The sequence below is a fragment of the Passer montanus genome, unplaced genomic scaffold (assembly GCF_014805655.1).
Source record: "Passer montanus isolate IOZ18808 unplaced genomic scaffold, ASM1480565v1 scaffold18, whole genome shotgun sequence".
In the NCBI taxonomy this organism is placed as follows: domain Eukaryota; kingdom Metazoa; phylum Chordata; class Aves; order Passeriformes; family Passeridae; genus Passer; species Passer montanus.
The window spans coordinates 19,538,041-19,563,678 of NW_024365381.1; the positions used below are offsets into that span (position 1 = coordinate 19,538,041).

A 25,638-nucleotide genomic window follows, 5' to 3' on the forward strand; every position below is an offset into this window, starting at 1 on the left:
AAGATTTAAAAGTAACATCACCCCCAAAGATGACATTCCAAAGGAGAGTTCAGTAACTTTTTCACTGTCATGGGTCTAGCATGCACAGAAGATAATATGACATAAAGGCATCACTAGACAGGCTTTAGATTCCTGCAAAGTTCAGATTTCATTACAAATTATCACTAACTCAGAACAAGTAAGAAAGTAACTTTATGAGGTGATTTGCCTTGCCTGTGACTTGTCAACTCACTCCAGAACACAATAGTTGTACTATTTCTAACAAGGTATGGAAATTTCAGTTACAGACATAATCCTCTTTAAGAAACCAACCAAAAAAAACCCCACAAGCAACACAAACTGCCAAAAAATTTGAAGCTACTTAAAGTTCCTATTTGCTTCCCATACTTTGTACATTGGTATGGTATTGGTAACACCTTGGCATTTCAGCAAGGCTTTAATCAGCCACAAGAATTATGTTCCCTGTTTTTGTAGCCTGTCTGACCCTTCTAAGATTGTCACAGAGCCTGTGGCATACAACAGTAGGGATTAAAAAAAAATTAGTAACAATTAATTTATTAAGTAGTACATGAAGAGTAAACTTAAAAACATACTTGTCTTCCTTTGTCCCAAACGACCTTGACTCAGAACAACATGAAAGTATTCACCTCTGACTGTTATCAAAAATCTTAGTGTAGACAAATGCTTCACCAAAGGACAGTACAAAGAATATAGAGGCTCTACACAATGACATTAAATGCTAGCACTAAATTACTGCATTCGGAACATATCAGAATGTGATTTCAAGTATGCATTTCTAGCAACACAGACTATCTGAAAAATAATAATGACACTAGAACTGTGTCTCTACATACAGGTTTCAGGCAGCTTAATCTGTTTTCATAGATTTTACTGCTATCAAAAAGTTCCACCCCTCCCCCACAATTAAATAAAAAGAACAGAATGTCCTTTTTAAAACTAGGGTGACATTTAAGTCATGCAGCTAAATATAATCTCGTGGAAGATGCTGCATGCTTACTGTACAAAAAGCACCATCCTATTTATTGAATTTCTGCCCTGTTTTTCAGCTTTTTGTAATTTCTAGTGCAAAAGTCCTGCTAATAGAAATCTATTTCAACAGATATTTTCTGCTGTTCTTGCTATGACACGTTTTATCATCAATGCATACTCAAAACAGGAGTATTAAAATCACAAAAAAAACATAATTTTTTCAGAGATATATCCTTAAATAATGTTAAACTTTTCCCTCATGGTAAATGATAATATGTGTTATACCTTTTACAAGTCACCTGCGCAGCACCGAAATTCCTCATATCAGATCTTCTGAGGGACAGTTCATTATCTGACAATAATCCCAGCCTCTGAGGTATCATAACCACAGTAACTCCACGTAAGACCCATTTCACTTGACTTTGTTGTCTTCTTTCAGAGACAGTTCTACCATCATTTTATAACAGCATAAAGGCCATGAAGAGTACTTGACTAGAAACAGGCATCCAACTATGCAACCTTCAATGTCATCTGTTTTTTATATTGGCATGGAAAAGCTCTCTTTACAGGTAAAAAATGGTGCTTTGATTGTGATGTGTGAATCCTAAAATACTCAAATGCAGCATCAAAAAAGCTCTAAAAATCATAAACCCTTATAAAAATAAATTCTGAAGTAGTGACTCAGAAGAACTGTAGTGACTTAGACCATTATCATCACAAATCTACAAACAGACAATTTTCAAACAGCCCCAAATATACCAAACTGTAAGAATTTAGACATATGTCTCTAAAAAATAAAAGACTTAAGGACACTAAACCGAAAAAAAATGTTTCTACCATAAGCTCATCCCATGACATTATCAAGATTTCAAGTTGACAATTTATTGCCAAGAATCATACAGCAGAATATAAATACAAGGATGGCAATGCTTGAGGTGATAAACAATCCCAAGCCTAAAGGCACTAAGGACAAAAGTTCCTGAACAACTTTGCTTAATTCAGAATTTATAGTCATTGGTGCAAGTGAGTTGAATAGGACATAACACCTTTTTTCTCAAAACTTCCTTATTCAATCTCATTAGAAGAATTCCTAAATACATACACATACTAAATGATGTCAAATATCTACAATAACAGACTCTAGTTTCTACATGCACTCTAATCACATGCTTTGCTATGCATACCATGAGAGTTATTTTTATTTGTAATATCCAGACTAAATCCCTCTTTTTTGCATTTACCTCATCTCACTGATTTTGCCAGCCTCATCAAGTAATAGGAGATCACTAGGCTTTGAACAAGGGCAAGGGATCCACACCTAGGATCAGAGAGCCCTGGTAAAGCAGCAGTACACAATGATGCTACCACTGGGCTATTCAAGTGATGGGGAATTGGCTGGACACAACAGTCCATTAAGTCAGAATTTTTCGGCCTGAAAAGTAACACTCTGAAAAGCCTCTGAAGAAACTGAACAACCTCCCAAATTAAAATTAGGGATGAAAAATTAGATTTAAAATCCAAACAAATAAACACCCTACAACAACTAACAAAAAAACCCAAGACAAAACACATCAACCAAAACACATAAACACAAAATAACCAAAAAAGCAGATCACCAACAAAGCGAATCTATTTTGAGAACCCCTTGCTATAAGATAAGATCATAAAGATATGCAAGTTATAACAAAGACTGGACAAGTTCCAAAAAATAAATCCACAGAGGGAATATTTCTCAGTACAGAAAGCAGACAGATCACTTCCAGACCAAGAAGCTCCTCACAAGTGATTAGACTTCTTATTGGACAAAATTATCATTAGATGACTTTCTGTTCTTATATCGTACAGTAACTTTCCACTTTTTGCCTATTCATCATACATGGCTAGATCCTTCCTAATGACCTATTTCTTCTGCAAACTGAACCCGAGCTATTCTTCTATCTTTTCCAGGAAGCCTTTGAATTAGTGGCCTTTTTTATTTTTCCCCTCTTTCTTTTTTTCACCTCTCCTCTTTCCAGTCTTCTTTCCATCTGGCTTTATGATGTTCTTCATAAAGTCAGTAATCATCAATGAGCAGAATATCACAGGTGAGTTCTTACTAGTGCTACAAATAATCATCTCACTGCAGCTTACTGCAGCATTTGTGTCTTCACTAAAAGAATATCAGTAAATATTTCAATTTTCATAGCTTTATTGCATTATAATGTTCCCTCCCAATAAGAAACTTACTCTTCTGATATTGCCCTTACCATTAATATACTACAGGAGACGTCCTTGCTATACCTCACCTCTCTCATTTTTTGCTTCTTTCAGGTCAGAAGTTGTAACCTTCAATTTCATATCTTGAAACCCTACTGTAGGAGGTCAAAGAGCTAGTTATTTCTTTCATTAATGAACAGACAGTGGATGCCTCCATTCCAGAGGATTGAGGAAGGTTTGTATCTCTCACACAATGGCACTGAACAGTTGTAATGTAGACAGCTGTAGCAGCTACTTTCTTGAGAACCACCTTGGTTAAAACTGAATTTGCTAATTTCCTAGTACATGAAAGAGAAAAAAAATAAGTATACTGAGAAGTCTGCTACAGGAAAAACACAGCATTTTCCAAGTATCAAGAATTCTTTATCAGATAAGCTTACTTTATCCTACCAGGCTACTAGGAGAATTCAAAATTAACATTCTAACAAAGACAACTCCATCATATTTTTCTACAAAGGATGACAAGGCAAGTCTTCTTTCCCTGATGGACCTTATCACATCAAGAACTGGTACAGATAGTGTCTCTTGAATCAATGTCCAATTTAATCTAGAAACACGAATTTACACAAGTACATTTACTAAGTTTGCCGGTACCAAGCAGCATTGTTGGATACCAACGTTGGTCCATGCCAACGATATTGTTATCAGTGACAAACATATCAGTACGGCCCTTGACAGAGAATTTAGTACCAATTCATGCAATTTTAGAGCAAGATGAACCACCTACAGGTAACTATGCACATATAACACTTGCTCTGAAAAGTCAGCTTTGCTACTAGTACCACAGTAAATGCTTACATTAAGCATACACTCAAGTCTTGTGTGTCAAGAACTACATACAGAATTCTCACCTACTAATCATTGGGGTGATTCACAACTTCCCCTGTTCCTACAGTTTGAGTTTGATCTCAGTAGCAGATCTCTTTCAGATTTAAGTAATACAGAGTGCAGTCAATTTACTTCCAGCAAATACAGAAGACAAGAAAGAAAAGACTGTCATGGCTGTCCTGCCTCCTTTGCTACATTTTGTCAGGAAGACTTTAGAGAAGTGTACAGCCCAAACAGACTCCTCCCATTTTGCTACATAGATGATAAGGATTGAAAAGAACAGGAAGGAAGGGAGGGAGGGAGGGAGGAAGAAGAAACAGTATCATCATAACATGGGAAAGCTTGTATCTTTCCAAAGGTACCTTCAACAATTATAACAGCATTCAAACCAATGCTCAAAGTTAAAGAGCAGCTTTCTCCAAGGCTGTAAATTTTGTAACAGAAAAATTCACAATACACACACCTGCAAAACACTTGAAATATACAACTTGTATATTTCAAACACCTGAAATATACAACATGTCTTGCTGATTTCATTATCGAAGGGTAACATTTCAACAACCTATAACAGCCCAAATAAGACCATGTTCAGATATACATATCAGAATGTCATACCAATCACCAACACATATGTTAAACTAGAAGCTCACATCTTGTTTAAAATACTAGATTTAAATAATCCTTTTCATGTTAGTCACACTCACCGTTTCTTGTCTTTGGGACTCAGTGAGCTTTTCAGACAACTCTTCTAGAGTCTTTCTTAATTCAGCATCAGTCCTTCATAGAAAAATATAAATAAGACAATATTCTACAGTGCAAAAGCTAAGTAACACCCATGATAATTTTAAGCAGCAACAACCCCCCCAGTATTTTTTGTACTACAGCCCATTCATAATAATTTACAGCATAATGACAAACAAGCTTCAAGTGGAAAAATCATGGTAAAAAGCATTCCCATTCCTCAAGTGAAGAAACAGAGCATCTCAGTATCAGCCAGGTATCAGCTCAACAAGTAAAAAACTATGGGCACATCTATGCAGTCCTTTCGAACAGTCCTTTCCTACTAGGAATTAACTGTCTAACTCCTGTTATTGGTATTGAAGAAAGCACCACATGTTGAGAAAGTATATACATTATGGCCTGCAGTAGAGCTTGCCCTGAAGGGACTCAGTAACAAGAGCAAACTAGGATCAAAGCTATAATAAAAGAAATCCTCTATACCTTGTCATTTTGTGTATATATTTGATAAAACTGAGGAAAGCCCAATATATTATACAAATTGGAATCAGTAGGTGTTATTTACGTTTATAAATACTGCAGCAGATGACATAAAAAAAGCAGTTCATAGTCCTGCTTTCATCTACATGTTGCACAATCACTCATTCTCCCCAACATTATTTTTGAAATAAAAGAGTTTAAGAATTTTTTTCCACACTGTTCTCCACATGGAGTTACATTCTGTTTATACCGATTTCTTCTTGAAAGCTCGCGACTGATGTCATCTCCCAGGCGAACTTGTTCACTGCTGAGATCTCGAAGAGACTGGTGGAAAGAATGCAGCTGCAAATGAAAGTATACAAATTATGCCAAGGCTTAGGAACCCTTTTTTCTGTGATATTCCAAAAATACCTATCTACACATGTGCACACGTTTTAAAAGAAAGCAGATAAAAATAACCTAAAAAATAATAAAACTCCATGAACTGTCGTTGAGCCTGGATGACTGGATGAGGCTTATGCATTTCTATTTCAATCCACCCTTCACAACATTTGCTCACTGTAGTTTAACTTTCAGTACTTTATTTGCTAAACCAAGTCTCCTAACTGTGTTTTTTTTCTCTGGTTCTGAGCTTAGACACTATACCCCCTCTTTAAGTTGATGCAAAGCAAACTGAAATATGTGAACAAGTAATGTTCAGGAGAGACATATTTCATGTTAATAGATACTAGTAATGGTAAAACAAAGTTCTGCCCAGCTATATATGCTACTATAAATAGATTACATAGGAAATTGAAATGAAACAAGCAGAACAGTATAATATATTCAGGAACTACCGAGAATTAACTTGCCCAAGACTTTACATACTCTTTTTTCAGAGCTTGCGGGGGAAAAAAAAGACAAACAAAAAAACAAAAAAAAACCAAAAAAACAAAAAAAAACCACACAAACCACCACACATCTACTTTCTGAAAAAGGAGTTTGTTTTTTTTTAAAAACCTCCCATCTTCCCCATTCAGCAGGCTCCCAATTTATCATCAAAGTTTTAGGGAGCAAATAAAAAAATGAACAGGTCATTCATTGTTCATGGGACAGAAAGTTAATACATCCTAATGCAACCTACTGCTGTCAACAATTCCATGGCCAGGATTATCATTATGAAAAACCCTAATTTATAATATTCCTTTCTTCTGTGCCCTAGATTTAAACCTGGATCTTCCACAACCAGGCTGACTGCCCTCGACATTCAGACACGGGCACTACTACCTCCCCTGTGTGATTAACCAGAAATTCTAACCTGAGCCAAGAGACTTTGAAATAACAAATTGTATTTTCAAAATGTATGTGCTAAGAAGAGGGATTTAAATGTGTTAAAAGACCATTTGGCTGAAAAATTACTTCAGCCAGAAAAAGTCAGAATGGAAATAAACAGACAGTGGTTGCAGAAAAAAGAAAAAGCCACAACTTTACTTAAGCAGTACAGCTTTATCTCTGGTGTAATTTCTACCTATAATCATGATCAATGGCTACTTCTAGTTCGTCATTCCTCAAAGCACTATACTCTTCTTAAAAAATAGTTAATGAAAAGAAAAAGCCACATTCACTCACTGAAAAGCAAGAATAAGGAATAAACCAGCAGTTATCATCAAAACCAGAAAAAAAAAAAGCTATTTGCCTATACAGTTACTTAATATGAAGAACTCTGCATGCATTGCAGGAATTCCCTTGAATAAAATTTCCAAGATATTTATGGAATATCTAGAAATAATCTAAAATAGTCCTAAGCATTTTGGATGGCTGGGAGGAAAGACTTCCATATAATATTATTTCCTTCCAAGGATTATTTTCTACACTTATCTTGGGAGAGGAAGGAATGGGGGGAGAACTAGATTGAAAAGACAATGAAACAGGGCTAAATAAAAGTCTAAAATTTCTAGTTTCCCAAAAAGTAATCTGAGAAAACTTGCTGTAGTTAAGTATAAAATTATATGGAAGCTGAGACTGATTTAATAAAGTCAATATGAATACGTTACAATCAGCTTCATTAATATTAGTCTACACAGATTCACTCAAGCAAGTCTAGCCACCCTGTCTGAAAGAAGTAAAAACAGGTAGTGAAATCTCCTTTCTACCTGTAGGATAACAGAAACACTACAATCTTATCAATTAAGGTAATTAATTTATTTTTTCTGAAGTCTGCAAGCATGTTAAGGGATATGAATTACCTGTGGCACACACATCTTCTCCCATCATCTCCCTGAAATACAGGCTCAAATTATCCCACTCACAGGTGAGACCAAGAACTAAGATGAAGAACGACCTGATGTAAAATCAAGTCAAGCTACACTAAACTAAAAGCAAAAGCACTAAGACCCTACACCATTAACTAAAGCAGAATAATCCCCTTCACAGCCTCACTGAAGGTGAATGTTAACTGGCTGGAAAGGACCTCTGGAGGTCATCCCATCTAAGCCCCCTGCTGTGGGTACCGACAACCTGGCCAGAGAGAGAAAGCCAGATAAACTTTCCCAAGAATTGTTCTAGGGAGTTTTGAAAAGGCTGAGAGAAAGAATTAAGACAATCTTGCAGCTGGTGTTTTGAAAAGTTGTTTTCCCATAAGATGGTTACCAAAAGGTGTCTTTATTAGCCAGTCATGTAAGGTGTGTTGATTAAAGGACCAATCAGGTCCACATGTGTCTGAACAATGTATAAAAAGGAATGGGTTCCTAATAAAATTATTATTAGCCTCCTGAAGAGATCTGGAGTGTCACTCATTCATCCATTCCTGACACAATGGTGACACCCTCCCAAGAGAGGGTCACCTAGAAAAGGTGACACAAGAATTTGTCCAGGTGGGTTCTGAATGTCTCCAGACAGGGAGACTCCATAACCTCACTGGGAAGCCTGTGCCAGTGCTCTGCCATACTCACTGTAAAGCTCTTCCTCACACTGAGGTGGAACTCCTTGAGTTTTAGTTTATGGCCATTGCTCCCTGTCCTGTGACTGGGCATCACTGAACAGTCTGGCATCATCCTCTTGACATCCATGTTAGAGATATTAATATGCATTACTGAGATTCCCTCTCAGTCTTCTCCAGACTAAACAGGCTATTCAGAGATTATTTTTCTTTGTCATTAGACAGCCTAAAAAGTAGGGAGATCTTTTTAATATTTTACTTTTGATATCACGACCATCTGCAGCTTTTTCTCTATAATGATTTGCATGACATTTCATGACAGATACAAGAGGTGACTACCTAATGAAAAAAGCAGGTAACAACTGAAAGCACAAATCATAACTGAAACATTCTTAGCTGCATGTTCACAATCACCTCATTTAATGTACAAGCAAAGAGTCTTTGAGACTCTTTGACCCTCAAAGAGCAAACATACTGTCCGTTTGGAACAGCAACTCCCATTAGTGCTCTGTACCTGCTCCACATTATCTGCCTCACTGACAAACCGAACACTTGCAGATCTAGACCTTCGGTGTTTATTGCCCTGGGAGTCTCCATAATCCCTGAGAGGAGAAGTGGGCACAAAGTGGCGGTTGCCTGCAGAAGATATGATTAAAAAAAAAAGAAAACAAAATTTTGTATGGGAAATTTTTCATTTTGCTTCACGAATAATGCTTATTTCCTCTTGACAATGTCCTCCTAGGTTACACTATGAACAAAACAACTACTGAATTACATATTATGCTTATAACTCTTAGCTCTTCCCAGGATTCTTCTTCACATTTCTTACCCATGACATACAAGTATTCCAGAAAGAGGAATTGTTTCTCCAAGGAGTACTTTTTCCTCAAGTTTTATTTGCCCAACCAACCGCTTTTTCCTCCATGTGAATCAATCAGAGCTTCAAACTATTATATTTCACAGCTTTTACACAGAAATTAAATTTTTAGAGCTTTCTACAAAAATACATTAAATACTACCTCTCAAAGGAATACTCCTCCCAAACATGCCTTTTCCCAAAACACAATGAATTTTGTGAGACATACAAGGAAAAAAACTACTCTTTTGTGTGTCATAAATAATTTCTGGTTTTTTTCTTTCCCACTGTTTCCAAACATCCATAATCTCATGCATTTAAAATTTAAATTCCCTTTTTGCTGTGAAACAAGCTTCAGAAGCTGCAATATCTTTTGGATTTAGCTTAAACTTGTATGTACCTACAACTCGTGCAGTGGAAAATTAATTTCCTCAGCTGAAAGAATCAACATTTCATTTAGATCTCCTGGGATATCAGCAGAAAATACTAACAGAAACACAAAGCTGGAAAAATAAACTGCATAACTTAATGCAGGTCTCCCAGATTTCTAAATTCAGTTTCTTTCAAGTCATCAATGATGACTTTCCATAAGGCTATCTCTACACATTTTTCCTAATGTCCTCTTTGCATAATACATCCATATGACATTATCCAAGCATACTCAAGCCCTTCAAGTATTTTACCTGATGTTCCTTCTCCATCCAGGTCACTGGGATATAAGCTTGAGAGAGATGCACTTCTCATTCCAGAGTTTCGTGTTAGTCGCTGGCTCCTCAATTGACCTATAGATTGCTCCAGTGTTTCTTTTAACTGTAGAAGAGTTGTAATTTATTGAAATATGAACACAAACTTGTTTTCTAAAAAGCATGGAAAATATTATTTATTTAAAAGTCATTAAGAGAATAAAAGCTATTTTTAAGCCAAGTACAACTATGAATTAATAACAGCTTTTCTTCAATATATCATATATCACATTCCTGTAATTATAGCAAAACATGCTTCCAACATTGGCAGCTTCAAATATCAAGTTTCTTAAAACATTGGTGCACCACATGGTGTACCACCATGAAAACTCAAAAGTTTATCTCCTACAACCAAAATAAGACCTATTTGCCAGCAATGCTCATTAACAGTTCTGCAAAATTCAGAAAATAACTTCAAAGAAATTATTTTTTACTGGAATTCTTCCACCAGCCCTACCTGGAATCAATTTTACATGGCTATCAAATTTCCCTAAACAGCTTTACAGAAATCCCTGTTTTTAGAAGTTTCACTTCCAGGTAAAGGAAGCCATTCCCAATTTAAGAGTACAGAACTAGCTACATTCAAAACTTAATTCTTCATTTTTCAAACTTACATCTCGTTTTTTACAATTGCATTTGTTAACTTTGGATCTTAGCCACTTGCCTTGTTACACCTTTATTTGACAATCCACAAAACATCAGTTTCTAAAGGTTCTCCTTTTTCTAAGAGAAGCTTGTAAACCATTGTTAAATTGATGCTTTACTCCTGAAGAATTATATAGTGTTGGATCTCTTTCTCTAAAAAAAATAGGCTTTCTTTTCTACACATTTGCTTCTTCACTCTCTCTACCTTCACGTGTAAAATATTCAACATTTCATATGTATCTGTTTTAAAGCAGCACCTGCTGCAGCTTGTTTGTAAGCAAATTGTAAACCTCTCTTACCCTAGCAGCACTAATTTGTTTTGTTTTCTCTAAGACACCTGTTTTCAAGTTTGTAGAAGTTTGAGTTTTGAGTTTATAAAATGAGAAGAATAATTTTAGAATTTTCATCCTTTCTGCAATTTAGAGCAAGCTGGTCAACATCCAGAAACTGCTGCAGAATGACAGGAAAAAAAGCTACACCAGTATGATCACAATCTCATTCCCTGCTGTAATTCAGCTTTTATCTTACCACTTCTTCCTGCAAAAGAAACATGTTCCCTAATACTCTATTTCAGCTACACATCTTGTACTTTGCATAGTACCTTAACAAAATCTACTGGGTGCTTATAAACCAGAGAAGTAATAAGCTTACAAAACCTGTCAGAGTTTCATTATATAACACATTAGTTATGATTTAGTATGCTCAAATAAATATTAAAAGTTTCTGTTTAAAGCTACTTAAATGCTTATGTATTCTGTCCATTAATACCACATTTTCAGCTATGAGTTCTACTAATGGAAAAAACCTAAAAGTTAAGATAAACTGAAAGTTGCTTACAGTCGTTATTGCTTTGGTTTGTTCCTTGTTGTATTCTCTGTACTGTCCTAGCAAATGGTCAACGTGTCTTAGATTTCTGTTGGTATCCTTAAATAAAAAAAGTTTTAGAAAAAAAGTCAAAACAGAAACCTCCTCTAATCAAACATTACTGTTGTCTTTATTATTATTAATTTCTAAGATGAAATTAAAAACACAAATGTTTTCTAAAGGGTCTAAACATTCAAAATCCTATTCAAGTAACCAGAATCTGAAGGGCTACAGTATGGCTACAGGGAGCAAAATGAAGAAGAAAAAAAACCAAACCAAATTCTATAATCTCAGTACAACAGTAAGACCTCAGCATAAAATAAAAATTTTTTTCAAGTTTCTGTAGAAAAATCTTTTTAATCCAATAATCTTAACATTACCTGCTTGTAGAATAGAATAGTTATCTGAGAAATAACAAATTTTTGAAGGTGAACACACTAGGTAAGGTCACTGCATGAATATTTTCTGACCAGATAAATGCCTGGATCAGATGGAAGATCTGCTAAAAAGCAGTCCATAAAAAGCAATTAGCTTAAAATTGGAATTTCAGAAGAGCAGCTAGAAAGACGTTGGACATAATCAGAATACCAAAGATTCCCTTTTAAGAAGTAGTCAGACTGTATTCTTATTATATTATTTTCTAGATTTATTATTTTCCAGGTAAGAAGTTTTGAATTTTAAATTTACCATTCTATATTGATTTTTCCCTTCTCATATATTAAAAGGAAAAAAAATGTTGCTAGCCAAACAATAAGTAATAAAACACCCACCCAACTCTAGGTATTCAGAACTGTCACCTAGAGTAATAAAACACCCACCCAACTCTAGGTATTCACCTAAAGAATGGGAATAAATTCTCCAGCACTAATGGTGTCAGGATAGCTAAGTATCTCCTCCCATTTTCAAAACAGATATTCCCTCTGCCCCCTCCACTTTTTCTTGCTCTCTTAATGTTTCTCACAGTGCTTTTTCACATCTAGAAAATATTTGAAATGTAAGCTCTCTCCTGAAGGAACTGACCACTTACATATTTATCAGAAATTTTGAAATTGTACACAGTACAAAGACAACCAAGACAAGGCTGAAAGTTTTTGCTATAAAATTTCATGCCTTTTGTGAGAATCTAACAAAACTGATTTGCCCTTACTCAGTTTACTAACTTTATAAATAGTATTACCCACCACATCATTGTTTCTAACAACATTCTATTACTGTCTGAAATAGCAGCTGCATAAAAATGCAACAAGCCACGCACTTTCAGCTCAAAAGCAGTATGAATTATTTCCCAAAACCATCTTTGGTTTGCACAGACAGCAATGTTTCCCATCTGTACAGTACACTCCCCAACTTCAGAAATGAAAATTTGACCCTGTGTTACAGAAATGTAGGCTCTACAAATACTTGAAAACTGTATTTTGTTAACAACCTGCAAAGTGCTTGCTAAAGTATGGATCTTCTCTGTAACTTCTTCAGCACCATAGTTCTGAGCTCTGCTGTGGGATGCTCTCAAGGGCCGCCTTCCAGTCCGACCCGTAAATAAGTTGTCTGAATCACTGGATGAATCTGCCATCAGTATCTTGAAGCCTAGGCAGGAAAACCAGAAAAAGTAACATGTGTTAATTCCTGTCTGTAACTGAAATCTTGCACAATATTCCCAAAGCAACTTCATAAACTCAGATTACATTTGCCTTTCTGGTGTGGCTCAGCAGGATGTACTTTTGAAGCAGATCTTCCAGCTGCTCCTCAGTTATTACCTTTGCTCACACTACGAAGCAGGGTCAAGATGCAGAAGGCTGAGCCTCTTCGGAACAAATTAAATCAAAATACGCAATCTCACTGCTTCCAAATGTTCAGTACTCATGATCAAATCACTGCCCAAAGCAAATTCTCCTCCCCAAACAGAGAGTGGATACATCAATGTTTTATCCATCTTCCTGGTCTGCAGAACCACCCTCCTTTATCTCGCACTACTCACTAAGCTGTCTTCAGAATGGGGATTGCTAAATCTCAAGGATGGCAAGATAGAAGGAAAATAGGTCAACAATCATCAGATGGGTGAAATTATTAAAAACTACAGACAGCTGTGCCTAGTATAGTAAAGTCACATAGTAACTGATTAATATAACAACCTTCAAAAGGTAGGTTAAATTGAATTTTTTTCTTAAACTATTACATACTGCAACAGTTTGCCTTAAGGTCATGGAATGACTTGGTGAAAGGAGAAATAGACTGGCAAATTCTTGAACCTCTGTAGTCAACAACAAAAAAAAAGTCACAGTAAAGATGACATTCTTCTACCCATGAGAGCTGAAATTTCCAAAACAAACCATAGATGGATTAAAATCTTATATTATATTTTATATAGAGGCAACTTGATGTTTTTCCAAGTCTTAATATTTAATTTTCAAAAGATTATATTTTATATGGAGGCAACTTGATGTTTTTCCAAGTCTTAATTTTCAAAACGTTGCAAATTTGTGTCCCCCAGACTTGGATAAAAACCTTTCAAATATGAAAGAACAGCAAATCATTGTGCTCAATTTGTGCTCAAGTACATCAGTATTCCTTATATTTTCTAAACCTCATCTTACTAAGACACATTTTTACTAACAGTATCAGAATTTGTTATTCCAGTGCCTCACTCCAATCAGCTGCAATGAAGTCTTAATAAGACTGAAAAAGACTAAACACTAACCATTGGGAAACAGAAATTATGGGATATTTTCAGAGACAAAAATAAAATAAATAAAACACTGGTACAAATAATAACATGGAATAATATTTGTTTTACTGTAATTTAGTAAAAAAAAATCAACAAAATCTAATAAAGAAGTAGACTCAACCATAAGAGGCCCAACTACTGAAAAGCAACGACTGAAGGGAAAAAAGGGAAATAAAGATTTGCAGCAGGAAAGATTAATGGGTTTATTTTCAGCTGTCCAAAAATAGGCTCATTAAGATATATACTAGCCAAAGCACAGCAGAAAGGTCAGTAATCAAGGTAAAAATAAAAGAAAGCATGGGATAAGGAGGACATTTTGTCAGAAGAAAACTTACTATTTATGGTTAAGCATTCCTCTTTGTTCTCATGAGCAACCTAAAAGGAACCACAAGAACTTTTAAGGTGAAGAAGTTGTTTCACATAAGGCAATATCCTCATTTTTAAAGGAACTGTGCAAGTTTCACTTTAGGTCAAAAAAATAAAAATCACAAAGAAGTAGGAATTTACAGAAATGTTCCATATACACATCTGCCTATCAACTGAAACAAACAAAAAAAAGCTTATCGCTTTTTCCAAAAAGCTACACTAATTTCAGCACATATGACCTACTTGACAGTAAGAATCATTTGGCTCTTACTGGTTTTTAGTTCTACCCAAGCAGATCACAACCTTTGTTGAACTGATGAAAAGCATCAATACTCAGTATTTTCCTTTCCTGTAGGAAGCAGGGCATTTCAGTTTCACTGATGACTTTTTAAGAAATCTGCCAGGTAAGAAGTAGAGCTGACAATCTCAATGTCAAGCTCTTCAGCTCAAGTAAACAAAAGATAAAGTGTACACAATCTGATTATTCCTCAAGTGTTTTATTTGTTCAGCTCCACACAGGCTAATCTATCACTAGGTAACTAACTTAGTGTTAAAGGAATGGTTGAAGCCTCATAGTTAAGACTGAGCACGACAAAAAAAAATAAAAATTATAATAATTTCAGAAAGGAACAACATGACACCTGAAAGGCCCTTTCCTTCAGTGTTTGTATTTGCGTCTGGAAAACACAGGAAGGTGATCCCATATGGCGATATTGTACCATCGTGCTTTCAGGGATCAGTAGCACATGTTATTATCAATTTGCCACACCGCGCTCCCAGCGCTCTTCAGCAGCACAACACAGAAAACGGCTCCTTGGCACTGTTCATAACCAAGTAATGCCCTCTGCAAACCCCGCTCCTGCCGGGCACGCAGGGAACGCCACTAACACCCGACTCCAGCTCTGAGAGCCTCCTGGCTCTTTGGCCCAGAACGGGGCCGGGCTCGCCGCCGGCCGGGCCTCCGGAGCGTCCCGAGGAACCCGCGGCCGCCGCACCCCGCGCCTCCCGCCGCCGCTGCCATCCGCGCCCGCCCGCCCACGGCGCTCCGAGCCGGACAGCCGCCTCCCGCACACTGCCCTGGCCGCGGCCCTTCCCGCACCCCCAGCCCGCACCGCACAGCGCTCCGAGGCGAGACCGCCCCATCCCGGGCACCTTCCGTCCGCCTCACCTCGCCGCTATGGCAACTTGAACTAGCCGCCCTGCCGCCAGCTGCCGGGGCCGCGGGCCGGGCGCCGGGCCCCCCGCAGCGCTCCATGGGACACGGAGTCCACAAGACGCGGGCCAGCCATGGAAAAGACAATGTGCGGGACTTCAACTCCCGAGAGGCTTTGCGGCGGCAGGGCGGCGAGGGCCGGGCAGGTCCCGCCTTGCTGGGAGGCCGCTGGGCCTGCGGAGAGCGCTGGTGCGAGCGGTGGGAGGTTCCGCTGTTTATGAACGTTGTTTTGTGAAACGCCAAGTTTTTACAAAATACACATTAGTGTTTACAAACATGTTAGCTAAATGACTGCGAAGAGCAGAAACAAAAGCTGTTGCCCTGGTAAAGCCGGCGAGTCTGTTCCCCTTCCGAGCAGACGGCTGATGGGGAGAGCAGCTGTTTCTTACAGGGAGCCATCTCCCTTCCTGTTGCTTGACTTCTTGTTTCCTTAAGCCACGCATTTCCCCGCTCCCAAACGTGGTATCTATTACCCTTGTGTGCAGTAAAAACGCCCCAACTATTACACACACTGCTACTCTGGCCTTGAAGAGAGAAAAGGGATAAAGAATGTTGTGACCGATGACAGGAAATGTCTCCTGGGCCTCTGCAACTTGGGCAGAGCTTGCAACAGGCCAACAGTCACTGGAATATTTGATCACCTATAGGTGAGCACTCCAGGCAAAGGTAAATGCAGTGAGCTGGGGTTTTTAATATATATTATGTCTATTGCCTCTGAAATCCACCCCTAGACAGTGACCATTGGCCTTTGAGCACAGTAATAAGCTGGGGCTGGCAATCCATAGTGTCTACCTCCATTCCTGTCCTGCAGGACTGTTTCACGGGCTCACAATACAGCAGGCATACTTGAATGCTGTATGATTACAGCACACTTCATGAATTTGAAAACGTCTATCCCAGCATTCTGTTATCGGAAGTGCTGTGTTAGACAGTAACATGACAGTGCTTGCATTTAGAGAGGCCAGCATGGTCTTCCTACTTCAGGTTAGTGGTGCTTGATTAATGCTGTTGTGCCCCTTGACTGATGCAAATATATAATACAAATACAGATCTTGGCTAAAACCTTAAAAAATTAAAAAAGGAAATACTATTCTGAGCCATTACATTACTGCATATATATAAATAAATGTGTATTGAGTCTGAGGACACAGACCTTAAGGGTAGAAAATCTAGAAGGACTACATCTATTTTAAAAATAATATCTCTTTTTTTAAGCTTAAATTTAATTTTCAGAATTTTTGCATTTGTCACCAATGATACCTTTTCATACTAAACTACTTGTCCTTCATGACAAGCCATTATTAATGTAGCTTTCAGGAGATTGTTTCACTATTTCTTTCACAAGGCTATCAAAAAAAAAAAGACACCACAAAATAAATAACTGTCCTACAGATTCATCTTTCATGGTACTGTGAAAATGAGTTCTTTTATGAACAGCTATCATAAATGCATAAAAGAGGAGAAGCGCTATGTGGTAGATGAATTGTCACCAAAGTCAGTGAGGCTTAAAAGCCATTTTTTATTTATGATTTTGTAATAAACAGTCAAACTCTTCTATTAAACATGCTGGTCTCCTTATTAGAGGAAGGATGTGCCATGACCCAAGTCAAAGAAAAGTGCAAGATCTGTCTGAAGTCTGAATTATGAGGGCAAATTCATTTTTTCCTAGAGGTTATTTCTAAGCCTGGATGCCCATGCAAGAGATGCAGACAGAGCAGAATGAAGTCAAAGATGCCTGGAAAGCTGACTTTAGATGAAGAGGCACAGGGAGTGTAAGCCTGAGGGGGAAAAATATACAAGGAGAGACATAAGTCCATAGGCCCTGGGATGCACCTATGGCTGCTGAGGTAGCTACTGACATGATGAGGGACACCAGGATATTTAATCTCTCCATTGAGGAAAAGCTGAGAAAGCTGGGCTGTCTAGCCTGGAGAGGAGAATGCTTGGAGGATCTCATCATTGTGTATAAATACTTGAAGGGAGAGTGTCCAGTGACAAGGCAAGAGGCAATGGGCACAAGCAGAACACGACTTTCTATCATCATCAGGAAACTTTTCATTTTTGAGGGTGACCAAACACAGGCACAGGCTGCATGAAGAAGCTGTGGATCTACATCCTTGGAATAATCAAAAGCTGTCTGAACACAGTTCTGAGCAAACAGCTCTAGGTGACCATTCTTGATCAGGGGCTTGGGCAGATGGCTTCCAGAGTCCCTTCCAGTCTCAATGATTCTGTGACTCAGTGATTCAATAACTCTTTCTGTCGACAAATATACCTGCCTGAAAACAGCTCTCATCATTCTTACCTAAACTAATTGCTTAAGGCCAAGAGATAGTTTCATCTTGCTCTTCTCTCTGAGCACTCTTAGAATTGACAGCCTCAGGCTTTGTAAGGCTTTATACAGCAGTACCTCCTCTTTATCCTTCAGCCTACTTGGTATTTCAATTTTCACAGTTTTTCATGGATTTTTCTTACAGTAAGGAAAAACACAAGTGTTCCTCAATATCCCATAACCATAAAACTCCAAAACTACCTTGAAATAGAAGATATTTTTTTAATATGAACATGAATTTTCAAGAACCTAGAATAAAAATATTTCATATAACTGTTCAAACACTTGATGAATGATGCTGTGTCAAAGCAGTGTGTCTAATGTATTTTTTTCTGAGAGGCCAGAAATTATTTGCAATACTGAAGTAGAAACAAGTAGGAATTGGCATATCTTCCAAGCATCTAGTATGGCAAAACATGTGAATTAGTCAGAAAAAAAAGCCCACCAAGTCTTTTAATCTACTCTTTACTGATTTGTTTTCCCAGTTTAAACATTTCCTCATGCAGATATTGCTAGATGTGGCTGTTGGTACCTGGTGATCTATGTGGAACACCGATTAGACCCAATTGCTTCTTTGTTCAAACCTGTTGTGGTTTATCTGATTTATGTATAAGCCATATAAGCAGTGAAATAATAAGTGAGAAACCACATCAAATATGGCAGATGATAATAATGTTATTTTTTTCAGAAAACACCACAAAAATTATGGAATTCGGAGCCTTGCAGTGGTTAAGGTATGTATGAGGTTTCTCACGTAAATGAGAAACTGTGGCTGTCACTAGAGGGAGTGCCTGTATCAGTGGAAAAAGAGTGCTTGTCAATTCTTGCTGTCTTTAAATTAATAGGAACATGCAGGGGTCTGTGAAAAAGAACCAGGAAAAAAAATATGCAATATACAGTGATTTAGAAGTGACTTTCTTTCCTATTTGTTTATTTGAATCAGAGCACAAGACATTCTAATTGATAAAAATTACTTAATTTCTCTAGCTTCAGGGCATACAAGATTTTGCATGTCTGTTCTTAGGATTATATTTATAATTGTGGATGTACACTTGCTGGTAATACTTTTAATACATTAACTGGTTTTAGTATATAAAAGAGGGACATTTACTAATATTCTACAGGGTTGAAAAGTTGCCAGTCACTCTAAGCTGCTAGATGCCATCACTTTTCAAAACTGATGTGATCAGAACTGTTGATTATTGTTCTTTTTGTTCTTTACTGCAAGCTTAAAACACTTGCAGTCTTGACTAAGCTAAGCAAATGCATTCTATCATTCCTTCAATATAGGTCATGTTTCTAAACCTCCTATTTTCCTTACTATCCTGTCAATAATCTTGTTTGTCTCCTTCTTGATGATAAAGTACTCCATACAACACTATAAATGCAACATATTTCCATATTTATGCCATGTGGGGTGTGTCTTATTGCATGTAGCTACTTGTGTTTTTCTATTTGGAATTCACATTCTGATCTAGAGTTCAGAGACCTCCCTAGCCTGGGGTTATCTGTAGACTTACAAATATACTCTTAGATCCCCCATCACTGGGGCTGTTCTTGAAAAAGTTGAACAGAAGGACTGAAGTGACTAGAAGAAGCCAGAGCATGGCAATGCAAGGCCAGCAGCTCCCTCAGGGCCAGGCACCAGGAGCCACAGAGGATCCTCCTCGAGCAGCAGACAGGGCCTGGCAGCCCATTCCATCCCACCAACCCCACTAGGGACTGGGCAGCTGGTGGCTTTGGGGGCAGCTACAACCCCAGGTACTGTCACCTCCTTGGGGAATTGGGACAGGCTGAGGCTGGGCCAGGATGGCAGCCTGGGTGTCAGGGCTGGCACAGCAGGGCCCATGAACAGGCAGCCCCAGTGGGGTGCTGGGGCAGGGACTGATAGCCCTGGAGGTGACACGGTGCTGGGTTTTGTGCAGGCTGGAGGAAGGTCCTTGTGGAGGCCAGACAGGGACAGTCAGGTCCATCAGTGCTCTCAGCTGGGACAGGCTGCTCTAGGAGGGGACTGCAGGCTGTGAGCCAAACGTGGCCACAGCACAGAGAGTGGCCTTGCCAACAGGACACAGTCCTGCAGCATCTCAGCGGGACTGGGTTGGTGATATTGACAGTCACAGCAAGGCAAGGAATGAAAATAGATCCAGGGTCCAGATATGAGAAGCAAAAGACACCTGGAGACAAGACTACAATCTAGGTTCAAGTCTGTCAAGGAGACAAGACTGGAGAGAAGATGAGACAAAGATGAGACACCTGGAGACAAGACTACAATCTAGGTTCAAGTCTGTCAAGGAGACAAGATGAGACAATGCTACCTTCCTCATAGGTCCCCAGTAAACGCAGGAAAACCAGTCAGCAAGACAGGGCTATGGGAATCAGGCTGGAAATGAGTTCAGTGTTTGAATAGCTCGGGCGTGAGCTGACCCAGAGCTCCAGAGCTGTCAGAGAGGGTATATGCTGCTGGGGTGGTTAGGTTGGCCAGGGCAGAGCCCTGACAGAGGGAAACAACTGAACAGTGATTGCAAACTTGTAACCAGAAAATTCCTTAAACATGCTAGAAACTACAATGCAAACATCATTTTACTTAGAAAGTAACTTTTCCTGAGCAAAGCCAGTGCCCACAGAAACACCATGTGGTTAGCAACAGTCATTTTTCTCCCCAAACTCTGTTCCTGGCCCAGAATGTGCAAGCCAAGTCTTGAAGCACAGAAAGAGGTGCATCCAGACCTGGAGCTCTTCCCAGGCTGAAGACATTCTATCTATACGTGTTCTGTCGTGTTTCCTTCAAAGCTATCCAGCCTTCAACAACAGGAGTCCCTTGCTTCTCTCATTTATGGTTCAAGCCCAGAAATCGTGTATTAAGCAGTTCTTATTTATTTTAGAGTCTATTCCAAACATCTTTGTGTCAGCTTTGCCATTTTTTTAGTACAGAACCTTTTATTGTTTCCATTTTTGTTCACTTAGAAATAGCTGGGAAGATACTTTTCCTTCCATTAACTCTTTCTGGACTATCACCACTGCCAGGGAGCTGTTGCCATGCCAAAGCTTCTGATGCCAGTATTTATATGCATGTTCCTTTTCCCTAAAAAATGAAAGGTAGTCCAAAATACTTCGCTCTCAGTGAAAGAGCAGTGAAGCAAATGACCCTTCCTCTTGTTTAGGAATCTGAAACACAATTATGATGGAGTAGCTAATGCAGGTTACCCTGTTGGTAATGGTAAGTACACCAGACAAGTGAGTATTTGGTTTATGATAACCTACTGAAATGACTAAAATCTTGGGACTACTTATCTTCCCACCAATAAATCTGTTTTTCCTTTGCTTTGCCTATACACAGTGAAACATAAAAAGTAACTCTGAAGTCAGAATAAAAGAGGGAGAGAGGCAGGCTGCCAGAGAGTACACACAAGATAGTGCAACAAATCACTCCAGCAGTAGTGTAATTAGAGATGGGATACACATCTCTGGTCTTTTCTGGCAAACTAGGTCATGTTGTGAGAAGTAAGAACATCTCTGTTGTGCTCAGAGTCATACTAGGTCATCAAAATTGGTTGTGAGAAAACAGAGATTAAGCTGGAAGAGAATTTTACTCTACTTGAAGCTGACAAGCTGCCTTTGGACAATGACAGGCAATATTGTTTGCTGGAAGACACAAATATAACTTGTACCCACTGCACCTGAAAGTCAGGTGTAGAATAGGCTCATGACAGCTAAGAGATAGGTCCAAAAGAAAACAGAAATTCCTTTGATGATACATTTGTTTTGCTAGATGGTTATGTCTGCTTTGTGTCAGCCTGTGTCAACTAAATTCAGTGATCTGCCTGTGGCTTTGTTGTTATTTAGTCAGGTTGGTACAGACACCAAAATGTGGTGGTGAGTGGTGGCTCTTAGGGCTTCAGGTGAGTTACAGATGTGAGCAGTGTGTCAGAAGGACATGACTGAACAGGGCAGAGGACAGCCAGTGTTTCTAAGGGAATTCATGCAATGCAGTGTGAAATTCTCAAGGACACTTGTAGGTGCTGCAGCTTGACTTCTCTCTGGGACACCCCAAACAACATGCTATCCTACATGAGATAAGTGTAACTGATGGGATTCCTCACTTACACAAGTTCTATCTGCTTAACATAAGCCCATAAGATCAGGATTTATATTAAAATTTCTTTATGGCCATAGTATCATTTGCTTACCTTAAAATGATGTACTGAGGGGATTTATTGCATTTAGGAAACACATACTGGTCAACTGACTTAAAGTACTTTTAAAGAGTTATATCAAAGTAGTATCTGATGTATTGTACTCAAAATGTTTGAATAACTATTGTTTGAAATGTAGCTGGAGAATATGTTTGAAATGTAGCTGAAGAATACTAATTATCCAAGAATATTGTAATCTAATTTATACTGGGCATTACATTGGTTACATTTCCAAGTTTCCTCCTCTGAAGACTACAAACATTTATGTTGACATTTTTCTTGTTGTGTACCTACTTAAGGTACAACAATTCCACTTTATTTCTGTCAAGGTTAGATTTTTTTCCCCCATTTTTTTTTCTTTGGTGAATGGATTTTATCTTGTCTGATAATGTGGGAAATGCTACTCTCTCCTCTTTTGCTCTATCCTCTCATTTTCAAAATCACTCTTTTGGACTTTCAGTGCTTTTTAAACTGCTTTTTAAACATTTAGTGCGTATCTAACTTGCAGTCAGTGAATATTTGCTTGTTGCAAAGGTGTGCTTTAACTTCATTGCTTCCACAGGTGAGTTAGTATGGTTCTTACTCAACCCCCTTCCTCCTGTTCCTTTTTGCAAAGATGCCAGCAGGAATGGTCGGGATCCGACGTTTCTCCGCTGCCTTTGAAAAGGGCTCGACGGGCCGGTCCCGCTGCCGGGCTGGGCAGAGCCGGGCAGGGCTGGGGAGGGCTGGGCTGGGCTGGGTACGGCCGTAGCCCGCTCGCCCCGCGCAGTCCCGGCCGCCGCGGCAGGCGGCCCCGGAGCCGCAGGGTGCGGACGGAGCGCGGGCAGCGGCGGGTCCCGGGAGCGGCTGCCGCGGTGAGAGCCGGGGCACTGCCGGGAACGGGCCCCGGGGCACCCCGCAGGAGGGGTGCGGAGGAGCGGGGGGACAGGTCCAGAATGGCCGGCGGGATGGGCGCGGGGCCGCGGCGAGGAGAGGGACCCTGCCCCATGGCGAGGGCGCTCAGGGCTTGCTGAGACCTTTCCTGACCCCGCTTAGCGGGGAGGCGGCGTTGTCCAGCACAGGTGCCGCCTTTCCCCGGCAGCTTCTCCCGGCGGGACAGCGTGGTCTGCCCGTGCAGCTCTGGATCTCCTCGTCTCCTCGGAGAAGCGAGGAGCGGAGCGGGAGCGGACGGCGGAAGATGCTGTGCTTCACGGTAGCCTTCCTTCACCAGTTGCTGCTGGTGCTGGTGCTGTGCAGCCAGGGCACAGAGAGGTGTCCTTCAGCCTTCTGCGAGTGCTCCGACTGGGAGGACTACAAAATCACTTGCAGGGACATCTACTTTATTCCCAGCCTTCCGGAGGACACCCAGACCCTGTGAGTACATTGGGATGGTTTAGGGAAGCCAGCTGTGAGTGTTCACACTTCGCAGACAGGAGATGCTCTGAGCTGATGTCCTATGGGATGAGGAAACGGTGAGAGGGGAGAGGTGCTGCAGATTACCTGGGCGGTACAGGACAGCAGAACGGCAGTGTGCAGACCGCGTGTGGCAGGGGGAGGTGGGAAAAGTGACTCTCAAACCTTAAAGAGCTGTGAAGAGATGGCTCATTGGATCTTAAGAGTTCTGTGAAAAATGTGGGACAATAAGTGGGCTGTTTGTGGGCGAAGTGAGCAGTAGGCTGGATTCTGTGTGGCAAGTGCTTAGGGGATGAGGGGAAGCAAAGGTAGATCAAACAAAATTTTGTGATTAAAAACCAATAGGAACCTCACAAAGACTTTCACAAAATCCTGTGTACGTTTTCAGCTTCTTTGTCAAAGCCGGAAAAGAAAAAGAATCCGTGAGAACTGAGAATCCAAGTATACTGTCTTGGAGACAGGGTACTTCAGATGAAAGTGTGGAGTCTGGGATAAAGCAGCAACTTCAGAGCTTGCCAAAGTGATAGAGTAATTCAGATAGCTCAGCCTAAGTGTTTGGTACACTATGGGCACAGTAGAAGATCTTGTCCAGGTTCCTGCTGCCAGTCCAGATGAGCATCTTGTGTCATATCTGTCAGTCAAATATTGTGATGAGACTGACATGGCACCTGTCAGCTACAGCTGAGCAGATTAATCACTCCTGGCTTTTACTTTGTTTCTCGAGGTACAAAAGTTTTATAGTCTCTATGGGAAGGTTCACTTGTAGACATAGATTACTTTCTGATAATGTAAATGAACTCAAACTCAGTTGATTTAATTGTAAGGTAAACCAGTAACAGATTGATTTGTTTATGTCTTGATAATGATTCTCAGGATTTTATATAAATAAGAACTTTATATAAATATGGACTTTATATAAATAAGAACAGTAAATTATTTGCACTTATTTGAATGCTTCTCAGATTTTTGAACACTGAAAATAAAAGCTTAAATTGGTCACTTGCCTAGAAAGAAAAAAAAATATTTGTGTTATTTCCATTATTTTTGTTTGCCTTTAATTTTTTGGATGGTTAGACTGCAGTATTTCAGTTAATAAGATTTTAAATTATACAAGTTTTTTTGTTATTATACTTTTATATACACAGTTTATTTAGGTTGAAATTGCAGTAATGTTATGACATGCACCAAGTAGTATGTTCTTTGAAATCTACCGTGATAAGTTAGAAAGTATAGCAGTTTCAGTTCATAGGAGAAAGTGCCTTTGTACAGGCATTTTAAATAGTTAATAGAAACAATGAGATCACATAGTGCAATTTGATATTTCCCTTGAAATATACTGGTTTGATGGCTGAGAAGTACCTCTCTGCATACAGCTCCACAAATAAAGCACTTTGGCCACTGGAATTCTAGTGTTTTAAACACCTGTAGTAGTGGGGGCTGTAAAATAATAAGCCATTGTTTTGAAAAGACAAAAGCACCCTGTGAAGATCTTATTTCTATGGGAAAAGTAATTAATAAAAACAACAGATAAATATTTTTCTGTTTATTTGGGGTGAAATTTAATCATGTGCACCTATTAGAGTGACCATTGCAAACTTCTCAAGATGTGTACTCCCTGCCATATCAAAAAATATTCTGGGTAATGACAATTGTGATTTTATAGTGTATGGTAGAAGCAGTAGAACATGTGCTGCATAGTCTTTTATTTGAAAGCAAATGGGAGAATTATCTGAGAAAATAAGGAAGACAGAACTCTTTTCACACACAGCGTGGCCAAACAAACAAGTAAACAAAACAAAACCCAATCAAACACAAAACCCCCACCACAGTTTTTTTACTTCAATTTGAAGTTTTCTCTCCAGATAAAGTGTGTTTATTTCTTTCTGTTCTCTTATTTAATTGCTGAAGTCTGGTGGACTGTACCAAATTCTGTAGTCCCTTGCTCTCTGCAAATGTCTTAATATTTCTTTTCCTCCATGTGCTAAATGGGAGTCATAACATTTACCTATATGTGGTTTTTGTTCAGAGTGCTTTCAGAGGCTTCAGACTGGATTATTTGCACATGTTAAGACAACAGTTAAAACAACACACAGAATTTCGTGT

General features: G+C 39.1%; 2 protein-coding genes across 9 annotated transcripts in view; one reads left to right on the forward strand and one right to left on the reverse strand.

Moving 5' to 3' along the window:
* Positions 1-15,679, reverse strand: part of CEP128 (centrosomal protein 128) — a 104,578-nt gene extending 88,899 nt beyond the window's left edge. For all 5 annotated transcript variants that reach the window (XR_005627108.1, XM_039705462.1, XM_039705461.1 and 2 more), the window contains exons 1-8: positions 15,574-15,679; positions 14,375-14,414; positions 12,744-12,901; positions 11,291-11,377; positions 9,749-9,875; positions 8,724-8,845; positions 5,543-5,634; positions 4,779-4,851 (exon numbers count right to left, since the gene is read on the reverse strand). Coding sequence is in view for 4 of the 5 variants with exons in the window: in XM_039705462.1 (XP_039561396.1) it covers positions 4,779-4,851; positions 5,543-5,634; positions 8,724-8,845; positions 9,749-9,875; positions 11,291-11,377; positions 12,744-12,901; positions 14,375-14,414; positions 15,574-15,660 (786 nt within the window). In the remaining variant the exon portion in view is untranslated. The remainder of the gene's footprint in view (positions 1-4,778; positions 4,852-5,542; positions 5,635-8,723; positions 8,846-9,748; positions 9,876-11,290; positions 11,378-12,743; positions 12,902-14,374; positions 14,415-15,573) is intronic.
* A 7,613-nt stretch (positions 15,680-23,292) lies between these two features.
* TSHR (thyroid stimulating hormone receptor) overlaps positions 23,293-25,638 on the forward strand; it is a 44,364-nt gene continuing 42,018 nt past the window's right edge. For 3 of the 4 annotated variants that reach the window (XM_039705445.1, XM_039705446.1, XM_039705448.1), the window contains exon 1: positions 23,293-23,496. In XM_039705445.1, the coding sequence (XP_039561379.1) occupies positions 23,321-23,496 (176 nt within the window). In that variant the 5' untranslated portion in view covers positions 23,293-23,320. The remainder of the gene's footprint in view (positions 23,497-25,638) is intronic. The other variant, XM_039705447.1, reaches the window with a different exon arrangement.